The sequence below is a fragment of the Mastacembelus armatus genome, chromosome 3, assembly GCF_900324485.2.
Source record: "Mastacembelus armatus chromosome 3, fMasArm1.2, whole genome shotgun sequence".
NCBI lineage: Eukaryota > Metazoa > Chordata > Actinopteri > Synbranchiformes > Mastacembelidae > Mastacembelus > Mastacembelus armatus.
This window is the reverse complement of record NC_046635.1, coordinates 13059412-13073410: the sequence shown is the minus strand read 5'-3', so window position 1 is coordinate 13073410 and position 13999 is coordinate 13059412. Positions and strand designations below refer to the sequence as shown.

The 13999-nt window shown below is 38.1% G+C and overlaps 2 protein-coding genes across 3 annotated transcripts in view; one reads left to right on the top strand and one right to left on the bottom strand.

The window, feature by feature from the left end:
• LOC113137877 (chromodomain Y-like protein 2) overlaps positions 1–9651 on the top strand; it is a 31730-nt gene extending 22079 nt beyond the window's left edge. The window contains exons 4-7 of the mRNA XM_026319811.1: positions 6546–6718; positions 6811–7021; positions 7160–7303; positions 7390–9651. Of these exons, the coding sequence (XP_026175596.1) occupies positions 6546–6718; positions 6811–7021; positions 7160–7303; positions 7390–7548 (687 nt within the window). The 3' untranslated portion in view covers positions 7549–9651. The remainder of the gene's footprint in view (positions 1–6545; positions 6719–6810; positions 7022–7159; positions 7304–7389) is intronic.
• Positions 9652–11195: 1544 nt separating this feature from the next.
• On the bottom strand, positions 11196–13310 carry cmc2 (C-x(9)-C motif containing 2). 2 transcript variants are annotated; one of them, XM_026319813.2, is made up of 4 exons: positions 13167–13310; positions 12387–12503; positions 12225–12296; positions 11196–12083 (listed from the first exon to the last, which is right to left on the bottom strand). In XM_026319813.2, exons 2-4 carry the CDS (start codon positions 12465–12467, stop codon positions 12000–12002), a joined length of 237 nt encoding a protein of 78 aa, XP_026175598.1. In that variant the 5' UTR covers positions 12468–12503; positions 13167–13310; the 3' UTR covers positions 11196–11999. The 2 variants fall into 2 exon arrangements, with proteins under 2 accessions (XP_026175598.1, XP_026175597.1); XM_026319812.2 differs by having other exon boundaries at positions 13013–13309.
• Between the last annotated feature and the right edge of the window lie 689 nt (positions 13311–13999).

Sequence of the window (13999 nt, the reverse complement as noted above, 5' to 3'; positions counted from 1 at the left end):
TGAGATCTTTAAGGTATGAAGGAGCTTGATCAAGAAGTGAGTTGTATGCGAGGAAAAGGATGGTAATGAGTTACAATAATCTAACCTTGAAGTTACAAATGCGTATACTAGTTTTTCAGCATCATTTTGAGACAGGATGTTCCTAATTTTGGCAATGTTGCGCAGGTGAAAGAAGGCAGTTCTAGAGATTCGTTTTATGCATAAATTAAAGGACATATCTTGGTCAAAAATAATTCCAAGGTTTTTCACTTTAGTGAAAAAAAAGCTATGCCATCGAATGTAGCTGTATTGTTAGATAAGATATTTTTGAGGTTTTTTTGTCCCAAATACAATAGTTTCTATTTTCTCTGAATTTAAAAGTAGAAAGTTACTGGTCATCCAGGCCTTTGTGTCTTTTAGACATGCTCGAAGTCCAGCTAACTGGTTTGTTTCATTAGGTATATATACATATAAATTACTTTTTGTCATTTTAATTACCACACAGGGTGGGTTAGAACAAAGCTCTTAGGCTGTATCCTTTGCACTGACATGGTTTCCTCAAAACTGCTGGTTTCCACTAGTAGAGTAATTAGGGGAACAAATAAATCAAGCGTTATACCATCTGTTGTTGTTGCAGCAAAATGTCAGTTGAAATAGTGAGGAAATTATGCAGCAAGTTCATAGAGGAGCGCATTATATAATTATTCTTCAAGACAATTGCACTAGCAATGGCCAGATTTCCAATAATTTCCACTGCCTGCTTTGTAGGAATATCTGGCACATCGGTTAGAAATGACAGGGTTTGAGAGGTGGGAATCGTGTTCGCCTACATCAGTGTAAGTCTTAAATGATAAATAAATAAATAAATAAAAATTTCACAGTATTTAGTTGTAAAAAATATTGTCCATCTTTCTATTTGTTGGCTCTTAAAACAAGACTATCATCCAAATATAATTTTTAAAACTGCTCCCAACAAACCCATTTAACTTGTTATACAGATACAAAAATGATAAAACAATACAGTGATGTTATACAGTATACAGTGATGTTGTTCAATAAGCAAGACATTTTGAAAATAACAGGATTTAATTGGCATTATGATTTATGATTTACCATCATTTACCATTTTAATTTCCCTTCGGGGATTAATAAAGTCAATATTTTTAGAAGAATCCTTTGATGTATTCTGATGATAAACCTACAATCTTCCCTATAGGCATTCAGGGTGAAAAATCAGAGCCAAGCTGTGTTTTTCAAGCTGGCTTTTCACGCGTCTTATAGTCTCCTCAGTAATTTGTCGATCACCTGTCATCTTGTGTCAATCATATTCTCTCCATGAAGTTAACATATCAAAGCTGAACAGAATGCAGACATGTTTTTATCTATCATATGTGCGTGCATTAACAGTGATTTAAAATACAGTTTATATATTGTCATATTTACCTTTGCTATTTAGTTCCATTCATATATGGACTAATAGTTCGACAGAGGCTATTCTCAATGAATATGGTGAAGTTTTAAAAATTGAATGAAAGAGTTTAATGGGGTGGAACATTTGCATCTGCTGCAGTAGATGTGGCTCTCTGCTTTGATGCAGTACTTTGTATTGTGATGGCTGCCTGGTGGTAAGTAGCAGCCGGTGATTGGTTGCTCATTTCCGCACCCCAATCAACATCAAGCTGGTCTATTTAAATATTTCTTTTCCCAACTGCACTTTTGAATGTTGGTGAGTCTGTTCACTGTTATTTTCGTTTGAAACCATTGCATTGAGGATTGTGCTATTTTTTAACATTGTTATATACCATGTTTTTTTACAGTACAAACGATTTTTCAATCAATGTGAGTAACACTAATTCTTTTGAAACTTTGATAAATGTTTCACTAACCAATATAATTAAATATATCAAAGAAAAGTAAAGTCTATTAGGAGATATTTTCAATCTCTTATTATTAGGCACTTTTAATAAAATACATTTTTAATGTATCTTTCTTATTGGTTCCCTGGAGACTTATTAATATAGTACTGAGTTTAACGACAGATAGACGATGACATGTTGTATAACAATCATCAAGCTCTGGCTAATAAATCTAAGCAACCAAGTTTTTATTTTTCTCAGATCATAAGATGGATCTTAGATCTTCCACAGAGGGTGGTTCTGGCTTTGATACGCTGCTCTGTGTATGCCAGCCTTTACTTCACAGACATTGAAGTGGCCTAAACTGTGCATGCACATGTGCGTGTACTTTCATGTGTGACAGTAAGCCCGTAAGCCGTGGGCTTATCAAACAGCTCTGATAGCACCTTCTCTGTCTCTTTGAAGCTACAGGAACAAGAGATCCTGCAAATGTGCTTAGTGAATGTCTTAAGCAGAGAAAAGCCTTAAAATATATCCCTGTACATTTTCATCCAAACACTGACTGCTTGCAAGGAAGTCCATGATCTGTTAACTAGTACTCTTTCTGTCACTTTTCTGCTCTATTGTACTGTAGCTGTCTGTCCCTTTGCTATATTGCTACTGAAGTCTTGTGCTTTTTTATTTTATGAATAGACTACCTCCAAATTATAAACTAAAATTCAAGAACAAATAACTATTTGCACATCTTTGTATGAATACATTCAAATCGGTTTGGAGGTTTCCTTTTCCTTGATCACTCTCATTAGCTGTAAATATATTGTGTATTCCCTTTTTTTCCACAGACATTTTGACTTGTAGTAGGAAAACCCAACTGTTAGCCTACTTATAACATTAACAGTGGCTCAGCTCAAGTGTCCCAGTGTGACAGTGAGCCAGCTGGCACAACAACAGAATCTTTTAAAGAGCTCTCTAAGACATCTAGACTGTATTTCAAACCAATCACTATTTTATTTCAGTGCCTGAAAACTTGGTTGGTGTTATATATTTCATTTATAGCTAGTGTCCAAATCAATTCTGACAATATAGCTTAAAAAAAAGCTTCTCAATTCCTGAATAGATGTCACAGCCATAGACGTGAAACTTGTAGTTTTGCAACTGGGTGGCTGTCGGTGATTAAATAAAATGATAAAATGATTATTTAAGTGTGACAAATCTTAATATGTCTATTGTATTGGGACCAGAAAATTAGTAAATTCCAGAAAAAGACAAACTATCTTTCAGACGTACTCAATTTTAGAAACACTTTCAAAACACATGAATATTTATTGGGTGCTTCTTTGTTGTGGGTACCAGAGGTACCTGTGTTTGTCTACAGATATCCTTGAGGTCTCTGCTCGTTGTACATAAAGGTCAAAAAGAGTGAAACAATCATCTTTTCATCTCTACTTCATATATCTGAGCAGGGTTCTCTCTCTCTCTTTATAACTCTCCCTCTCCCTCTGTCCCTCTCTCCCTCTCCCTCTTTTCTAGTTAAAATTGGGGACAGATTATTAAATTGACTGAGGTTGAAGGGTTAATATGGGTTAATAATCTGATTAAAATACAGATGTAGAATAGTGTTAGGGATTCCAGATGACTTGTTATCTGCCTGACAGTGCCAACTCACTTCGTACTGCATCACATGAGACAAGCTCAAGCTCTTGTCTGTGGATGCCCTGCTGATATGAACTGGCAGGTTGAATCTCTGTCATTACAGGCGGCATCTGTATAATGGTCCCTTTCAATGAGGTATCATGTGGCAAGTGTGAACTTTTTTCTACTATCGTTTTGATCATTTCATAATGAATTACGATGAATTATATTTCATCTAGAAGTTTAAATATGCAAATTCTAGTTGTGTCATACTATAGCCAGTAGGAGTAGCTGCTACTGGCATGGAGTCAAGTCAGTTGTTAAATGGCATTTGTGAAGGTGCTGTTGTAGAAGTTGGAAAAACTGCATGGTACCTTGATTAAAATAGTGTACTTAGAATTAAAACTACCAAATAACCTAAAGCAATGTTCATACAACATCAAGATCTCAAAGGTTCAGAAACAAAGAAATCAATCACTGAAAACCTGGTGAAACACAGGTGGAAGCAATTAGGGAACACACGTGGGAAACAAGGTCACAGGGAACAGGGAACAGGGAACCAGAAGAACTACAAAAAAAAAAAAACAACAGGAACCAGGGGACTGTACCTGTGAGGCCGTAGCCTGCTGGTGTGAAATGAGGGGTGTACCCAAAGGGGCCTGGGAAGATTGAGACTTCCTATCGCCTTCTTGATAGGAAAAGGGAGAATGAAGCAAGGAGTCAAGTTGTGGGATTTCACCCGGAGGGGAAGATCTTTGGTGGACAGCCATATATATCTCCTGTCCTAGCATGTAGTCTGGAACTGGGGAGCACCGCTTGTCAGCTGCCTCCTTATACTGGGTGAGGCTGCGGATGAAGACCTGGCAGGCCAGGACCCAGGTGCGGCGACAACAGCATACCAGGGCATGAGCTGAAGGAATGACTACTTCCTTTTACAGCAGAGGTTGGTACTTGTTGGCTCACTGGAATGGGGTGAGTCCCCACAGCTGTTTACTTCAGGAAGAGGGGTTGTAGGATGCCAAAACCTGGAGTCCAGTCTCCAGCTCTTGGTTGGCCTGTTCTGTATGGCCATTGGCCTGGAGATGGTAGCTGGAGGATAAGCTGACCTTTGTCATTGGATTAGCTTACCCCCGAAGTTTGGGAGGAACAAAGAGACACTTTGGTGGACAGGTGGTGGGTACTGCCCCTCAGAGCAGGCTTGACCCTGGACTCCACTGCCCATGTGATGGCACCAACCAAACAGGACACTGGCAGGATCGGTTCAGTGGACTCAGTCAGGCCTTCTGGGTCGTAAAGTCGAGACAGAGCATTCGGTGTGGTGTTTTTAGACCCAGACCGATAAGTAAATCTTGACATTCGAAATGGTCAGTCAGAATAAGTAAAGGTTGTTCTGTACCTTCTAGCCAGTGTCGCCATTCCTCAAGAGCCACCTTAACCGCCAGAAGCTCCCGATTGCTGATGTCATAATTCCGCTCCACATGAGTCAGTCTGCAGGACAGATAGGCACAAGGATGAATGTGGCCGTCCTTCGGACTGTGTTGAGACAAAATCCCTCCGACACCTGTCTCCAACGCGTCCACCTCCACTATCAATTGTCAATTGGGATCTGGAATAGAGAGGATTGGTGCGGTGGTGAAGGATTTTTTAAGCCTCTTGAATGCCAGTTCTGCCTCCGAAGACCAGAAAAACCTGTTCTTGGAAGAGGTTAGTGCATGCAGAGCTGCTGCCACAGAATTGAAATTTCTAATGAACCTCCTGTAGAAACTGGGTGTTGGCTAGAGTCAATTTTGTGGAAAAGCAGTAGTTCTGCGTGCGTGTCTGGGAAAGTAAGCCTTACCAGGCTGGTACAGTGGTTCACCTGCCATAGTCTTTTACCATCCAGGGCACCTGCCTCTAGTGGTTGTGGAAGGGCCACCTTATTTAGTCCTAAGTGGTCGAAAAGAACCATCCAGTCCATAAAGTTGGTGTCTGCTCCAGAATCAAAAAGCACCACCTGTGAAAGCGAGACAGATGGTGATAAAATGGTTAACACCAGAGTAGGTCGGAAGAATTGACGTGAGAGGTGGGTTTGACTCACCAGTAACCTCCCTATTACTGGCGAGCCTCCTCCTTTTCCAGTACAATTAACCATGCGGTAACCCGGGGAAATCCCACCAACTCCCATACGTCCCAGTTGCATAGGTTCCTCGGACTCCAAGCGTGAGGTAGCCGTTAAAGCTGGTAAATTGGCTTTTGAAGCACATCAATAGAAGGTCTGGGGTCAGGAGTTAGGAAGCCGCAGTTCCTCATATCAATGTTCCGCTCGTTCCAGCTCTTCCTGGTGTCACTCTGCATCGCTGTCGCAGAGACGCCGGTCAATGTTCACCGCCAGAGCTATTAAATCATCCAGGACTCTAGGTAACTCTTGCGGAGCGAGGCAGTCCTTAACCCCTCAGGAAAGTCCACAAACAAATATATCACACATATCAAGGCAGTGTCATCCCAACCACATTCTGCCGCTAGTGTCCTGAATTGCACTGCAGCATCGGCAGTGCAACGATCTCCTTGTTTGTTTTAAAACAATTTCAGTGAATTCACTTGTCTAATGTGCATTGCTTGATGCTATTCACTAAGTAAAGTGAAAATATTTGTTGTTTTTAGATATAATAGAACGAAATTGTAAAACAGAAATTGTTTGCAAAATAAACTGAAAAATGTATAGCTGTACAGATAACAAGAGACTAAAAGCTTGCATTCTGATTTTCTCTTTAGTATTTTCTCAACATACTTAAAAATATTAGTTGTGAAATTTCAACTGTAAATTTTTTTTAAAATATATATGTAACTTGAACAAGAGCATGCATACTGATATCCCTCAACTGAAAACGTGTTCATTGCTGTGCTCTGGGTTGTGCTGTCTGAATACTAGTTGACTCTGTTAACTGGCAACAGCTGAATTCCTGTGCTTGTCATTTTTTTCAGGTCTCCATACCTGCATCTACAGGCCTTACTCTAAGGATTCATCTTGTTTCTTCCCAGCCTTTCCCTTTGTCAGCTGACTTGAGAATGTAATACACATCTCCCTCTTTCTCTCATCAGATCATGAAGGAAGTGTGTCGAGCTTTGGGTAATGCAGCTGCTGATGATAGTAAATTAGTATTGCTCAGCTCTGTGGGGACTGTTTTCTGTAGTGGTTTGGAACCGTCCTACCTGATAGGGCGCCTCTCCACTGACCGCCGAAAAGAGAGCAGCCGCATTGCAGACGCTGTACGGTAAGAAGAAATCGTTCCACTTTAAACACTGACTCTTATCACTTGCCATAAGACTTGACAGATTTGGTACTGATTGTTCTATGACCCTTCAGGGATTTTGTGTTGGCATTCATCCAGTTCAAGAAACCCATAGTGGTAGCAGTAAACGGGCCTGCTCTCGGCTTAGGGGCATCCATCCTGCCACTTTGTGATGTAGTGTGGGCCAGTGAGAGGGCCTGGTTCCAAACACCGTGTGCAGCCCTCCATCTCACCCCCTCTGGATGCTCATCTTACACTTTCCCCCAGATACTGGGTGTAGCTCTGGTGGGTCCCAGCAATATCAAAGCCTTTGTCAAATTTCACTTGATATGATTCCTCATATCTGACTGTCTTGTGTTTGGAATGGAACTTTGAATTATATGACATTTTAAAAAGTTTGTCTTTTTGTCTCGCCATTGGCAGGCTAATGAAATGTTGTTCTGTGGACGAAAACTCACTGCACAAGAAGGTTGCAGTAGAGGTCTGGTGTCACAGGTCTTCTGGCCCACAACATTTAACCAGGAAGTGATGCTACGTGTAAAGGAAATGGCATTGTGCAGTGCAGTGGTAGGTCCTGACCTAAACAGCCCAGAAGGCAAAGCTTTCATCTGGAATATAACCAAATGACCTGGTCCTCTGTGTGTTTTTACAAGGTTTTAGAAGAGTCGAAAGGCCTGATGAGGAGTATCCTCATGTCAGTTCTGAAAGAGGTGAATGAGAAAGAGTGCCAGATGCTGAAGCAGCTGTGGTGTTCAACAAAAGGACTAGAGGCACTCTTCAGTTATCTGCAGAACAAGGCATGTGAGAAGTAACAATCTACACAAAGAAAACCAGAGATGGTCAGTGTTGGTCTGAGACTACCTACAGAGAAGCATTCAGGATGATACGGCTGTGATCTCAAACTGAAAGAAAAGTTGCGTTAGGGGCTTTTGTTTCCATCCATTACCAGATTGGAGTCCATGGAGTTTGCTAATTTACATCTCTATCAAGGAAACAAATTCCTTCATGATCACCTTTTCAAAAGCCACTTTTTTATTGGACCTACAGCTGTCCAGATGTTTCTTTTCTTTTTAGGAAGTCAGAGAATGAAAGGCCAAATGTACATTGCTTAAATGCAGGGAGGTACAAAATGTTTCTGTACTTAATGTGAGATTTAATCAATAGGATGTATGAAATCAATGTATGTCTGACAGCACATAATAAACGAATGCTAATATATATTAATATATATTTATTTTAAGTGTGTAGAGTTGCTTTCTGTATATAAGAAATATTTTTCAGGATTTTCTTTCAGTCGCTTATTATTTTGAATTGTAAACCAAAGTTTGCATGAGGACACTTTTTCTTGTTCCTTACATGCACATTCCATGTGATAATAATATTTATTTTTCATTACAATTCATTCTTTATAACTGTAAAAGTCTTTATTACACATAACAGACATCTTGTTTTTCAGTGACTTTATCATTTTTATATGTACATGACCTCATATATCCATCTGCCTTTAGTTATCTTCATCTCTAACAAATCAGATGTGGCAACATTTTAATTTAAATTTTATTTTTCAATAAAAGTTCTTTTAAAGTTTTCTTTTAAAGGGGATTTCTTTGAATTAACATACACCTAGAATTTGTTTGCAAATCAGAAAAATAAGTGAAAATGGTAAACACTGGAAATCTTACGTGAATGCTAGCACTCCAGATAAATATACAAATGTGTCTATGCTTAATTAAGTAGCAGTTAGGCCTGTGTAGAAAATAGCTTTAATTTAATGAAGTAGCGGTACATGGAAGGGTTGGCAATGGATTTTAGCCCATTTTGCTTGAGCTACATATTGTAGCTTAATATGCACTACTGTGGTGCTTTAATATATCAGTACAGATAGTGTGAAACACATGGTTGCTTTTTCCAAAACAAATAAAATAATAATCTGATGCTCATGTTGATAGTACCTGACAGTTATTTCTTTGTGTGTTTTTAGAGCACATAAAAGATTATTCCTCCTTAGTCATCAAGTAAAGACCTTGTGACTACGCTAATTGTCCATGAATATTGTGAAAATGCAACATGTTGTGTAGCTGGAGTCGACTTTGTCTGTCTGCATGTGACCATCCAAGATTTCAAGACGTTCTACACTTTAGTGTGTATTATAGCTAGAGATCTATTTTGTTTAACCAAAAAACGTGTAGGTCTGAGATCTGTTTTGTAAAACTCAGAAGATATTTGCTCATTTTGCATTTGTACACATGCAGAACAAAATAATAGATAATGTTGACTGTTTCGTGTAACTAATTGCATGTAATATATTGTACATACAAATGTATCACCTGTGTGAATACCTTTTATTTCCGGGTATGTTTTGTAAGAGCATTGTAAGTATTGTTAGAAATGTTAAGTTTATTTTTGTATTTATTTGAGATAAGTGTTTGGATGTGCAGTGCCATGTGGTTTGCTTTGCTCTAGAAGTGTCCTGACTCTCTTAATCACCCATTCTAAGTTATCCCAGAAAATCTTTGAACTTAAGTTGGTCAGGAAAGCAGATAATTTTGTATAATTGTATAATGTATAATTTCAAAACCAAAATGAGTGAACACTGTCACTTGAATGTTTACCTTTTCCTTAGACATGATCAGAATATGTATTTTTTTGTAAATTATCAGATAAATTAATATATATTGTTTTTGACTGAGCTTTATAAGTATTATCAGAATTTTATTGTATTTTAGATTTGTCATTTTCAAGTGTATAAAAAATTCTCAATGAGGTTAAGATTGAATTTGTAGCCATTGCAGTTGAATTGCAGGGAATATTTAATGTTTTTTCTTTTAAATTTATGACCCATTTTACCTAAAATTAACAACAGCACACTTCAGCTTAAGCTTGTGAAAAATAAAACCCTTTGCTGTTGCAATATACTGCACCTGAATGTATCATTTAATCCTAACATACCAAATACATAAGCGAATGCAGACTGGTGATTCAGCTCCAAAAATACGTCATATTCTCACAGGCACTAACCAAAAAGTCCATTAGACTTAAATTAAGTCAGATGTTATTTTGATTTTGTTTTTTGGTTTGTTTGTTTTTTTTTATCAAAAGGGCCCATACATTCATTTCCTCTATTGGTAAGTAAGTTAATATGCAATTACTGCTTTAGAGACCCAAAAAAGCCTTGGAAGTGTGTGTCTAATGTGGCTAATGTACAGCATCAGTCACTTGTGCTGAGTGTTAATCACAGATTCTTTAAGTCAGGGATCTTTTATGTATTTATTCATTTATTTATTTTAATTTGTAATTATATTCCAAAGTACATCACAGCTGTGGCCTAAAATAGAAAATGCATTATTTACTTTAAAAATTTGTTGAACATTTGAAGGTTTCTCTTTTAGACACAAAATCCAAATTACCACATCAGCACTGGGATATTAAAATTCTAAGGAAATCAGTTACAACAAACCTACACAAGTATTTGCTCCATTGTTCATTATAATTGAGTGCATCTTTGATGGGTTTCTATGGTGTTTTCCATTATAACCAAAATATTTTGTCTCATGTATGTGTATTCCATCAAGCCACCTCAGGGTGCCTTACAATTTAAATATCAGCTAAAGATTGATTGAAGGGTAAACTCTTTCAACTGAACAGCACTTCAACACTTAATAGTATTTGTTGTGCATTGTCTAGAAACACAACTGTGTGGAAATGCACATTCACAGTCAGTGTCTGTTTTACTCAGGCTGTGATACTGCAGTGTTTTAACAGTTATTTAGATATTGAAGGAACATGAGCTTCAGGCTACATTGTGAACCGTTTGTCCTCACATCTTCCAGTGATTTTGTGTTCTAACTCATCCTAGTTATTGGTCAGACAGGTACTTGGCATTTCCTGTGTTGCTGTGAGAAAGTAATGACGACGTAACATGCCATCAACACGCTACAGTCAATTTCTCTTTTATCCTACTCAACAAGTTTTAGAAAAGAACATAGAAGACTTTTGGGAGGAAGTTAAGACGAGTCCTCAGCCACTATAGTGTTATCTATTGACTTAAGTGTCAACTTTCAGTCAAATGTGCACAAGATCAATGACCACAAGCCAGACGGCGTAAAAAAAAATGTTTGAGCAGGCCATCTAGTGTATCCTTCCACACCTTTAACAGGTTCAGGTGCTGATGAAGACGATTTGATATAAGCAAAATTTCTGAAACATAACTGGACCTTTAAGCTTATATTCTCTTCACATCTTAATGAAGGGTTTCTGCAGGCATCAAGTTCAGTTTAAGCCTTTTTAAATGTAAGACCTCTCAGTCAAGGATGACATGGTCTAAGGTTACTTAAATTGCAGCCACTTGTCCATTTTTAAGGGGCTATTCATGTCATGTCTAAAACACCTGTAGATACCCTTGTTCTACAGTGTTCGTGTGATACCAGTCCAGTATCAAGGCAACAATGGATTCTTAAAATAACCAATAATTTAACTTTATTTGAAAGTAATTAAAATTTACAAAGAATCAATATTATCGCCCTTTCAAATTAAACAATCAAACATCTGTGATCAGTATATTCATGGGTGTATGTTCACTTTAAGAACCAACCAGCCACTGGTCATTCTGATTATTGACTATTTTTAACATGCATCTCTGAAACACTGAAATGGACCCACCTTATTCTCAGATAGCATAAGATTCCTGAGGTGTCCTGCCTGCTAAAATAATGATTGGATGACAGTTTCCTACCACCAGCTCCATTGATCGGTAAGATTGGACAGTGTACTGCTAATCGAGAGGAAATAAATCACAATGCCCAACAGCAATTTAAAATCCAAACTACTATATGCTGTTGTTTTAATGTTGATTCTGGTAACACCAATTAGTTTTAATCCATGTCAGTGATAAAAAATTATGTATTGCACTAACAGGGTTCACTTAAGGAAACATACTGCATGAGAAAACAGTATATATTAACCAGAGTTGGAATTGTTGGTATATGACCTCAGCATTTAAATAACATTTCTTCTTGTTTAAGCTTGTCCAAACTAACAGTAATAATATATAGTAACACTTGCATCTTCAATTAGTTGATAGACAACATTGTGTCAATGTCAAATATAACCTACTTTACTCTGAATTTACAGAGACTGATCTGCATAGCTTTGTGTCCCTTGACACAGAAACACCAGTGTAACACAGTGCAATGGTTTTTCAGTGCCCTAACATATAAATACTTTTAACTTGCAGTGTCAGAGCATAGCTGTAGAAAAAGACCCTTCAGAGATGTTCTTTTGATCCTTCTTTTAGCCTCCTTTTCATCTCTTGTGCATGCTGCCTGTTGCGTGCCTGCTTTTCCAGTCTCTGTTAAATGGTAAGGACACAAATAAAAACTGATTTAGAAAAAAAGTACCAAAATCTCTGTAGTTTGAGCACTACTTGTTTTGTGTAAAAAAGAAAAAAAACAAACAAAAAAAACAACAATAACAAAAAAAACTGTCAGACCTCCTTCTTCAGGCACTGACGCATAGCACGGTCCATGTCATTACATGTGCCAAAGAACTTCAGGACGCTGTGCTGAGGGTAACATGAAAAAAGTATTACATGATTTTTGTTTTCTGTACATGCAAAGCACACAGCAACACAAGAATCCTGAGAGTGACGTACCTCCGTGTGGCACTTCTTTAGAAGAGCTATTAGTTCATTACACTCATCAGTGTGCAGGTGAGGTGACAGGTCAGGATGCATTCTGAGTTAAGGCCTTACTGAACCACTTCAGCAATACTGAAAACACACAAACAAGAAGTTGACAGTTCTGATGTGATTTGATGACAGTTGGAAACACATTGCTTGTTTTGTCTGGCTAAGGTCCAAATAATCAAAGACTGTCATTATACAACAACAGAAAACAGAGAAACGAAAAATGTCAACACATAGAGAACCTGGAACGAGTGGCATTTCTGCCACCGAAATGGCAGAAACAATACGTTTCAACAACAATGTTGCAGATTGTTCCAGCACTAGTTCATATAGACTCTAAAGGATACTCATGCCTCCCCATCCCCCTCCCTCCGGAGCTGTCATTGTGGTGGTGATGATGATGGAGTGCGTTTTTCCAATGGACACTTACCTTCAGACACACAACGCTGCGCCAAATACAACATGATGCCTTTGTAAACTACCTGACAAGCATAGCGTTGGCTCGAATGTTCTGCATCATGGTATATGATGGCTTGAATAGAGTACAAGACATTTATTACAGGACGCTTGGTAACAGTGCGGCTGACCCTTACCGATAGACAGACTGTGGCATTTGAAAAGCTTTCCAGCAGTGAAATGTCACGTTAGCAAACAACCAGGCCTCAGCTAACGTTATCGTAAGGATAAATCCATGCAACCACACAACTCCGAGGTTTTAGTCTTCCTCGCCTTAGAATACCAACTCACTTTATTGTAATGACGCTATAGTTTCCACTAAATAACTCAGTCTTGGACCAAAATCTCTATAAACTAAAAACCAGGAATGACCTGCAGGTAACTAGCTACAAGCTTCCATACCCATCTAGCGACTGCGTTTTGCGTAACAATAAGGAAGAGCCAATCGGCGTCTACATTTGTCCTCCATCCACCAATGGCGTGGGTCTCCCCCACAAAACGTGAGCTTCGTAATGGCGGAAGTTGACAGAAGACACAAGATGTTTCCCTACAATGTATTTCCGATTTTGTTTATGGCTGATTAACTGTATAACCGGGTGCATCCTTTCTTGTTTTAGTTAAAGTCACTGATTTTGATGGACATCTGCTGGGATTTGTATAACTCCACTTAACAGTGGTGTTATTTGCCTCTAAAAAGCAAGAAGAAAGGATTCAGCGTTTCCTTAATTTATTGAAATAAATGTTTTAAACGATTTAACTTTCACCTAACAGGGACATAATCAGGACCATTTAACACAAGGTACATTAAAACTCTGCTGCTAAAAATAGAAAAGGGAAATATAGAGATTTGCAAAAAAACTTACATCACCAGTAATACATCTAGACTGTATACAGTAGCTGAACCTGACTGAAAACAGAAGCAAGGACATTTTTATTGACAATAATGAAGACATGTATAAAACGTCATTATACTATAGCTTTGCCCAGATTTTACAAATGTTTCAAAGAATTCAAACATTAATATTGAAATATAATTCAGTATCTTCAGAGTTCACAGTTAAAGTTGGGCCAAGAGTCAGTAATGAGTTATTGTTTATAGACTACTCAAATGTTTGCAGTTGCTT

What these genes read in the sequence shown, in the direction of transcription:
- cmc2 (XM_026319813.2), bottom strand. Translation starts at nt 12,467, where the DNA reads ATGCATCCTGACCTGTCACCTCACCTGCACACTGATGAGTGTAATGAA. An exon ending in TAAAGAAGTGCCACACGGAG is followed by an intron (nt 12,297 to 12,386) that starts GTACGTCACTCT and finishes TGTTACCCTCAG; the next exon opens with CACAGCGTCCTGAAGTTCTT. An exon ending in GTCAGTGCCTGAAGAAGGAG is followed by an intron (nt 12,084 to 12,224) that starts GTCTGACAGTTT and finishes ACCATTTAACAG; the next exon opens with AGACTGGAAAAGCAGGCACG.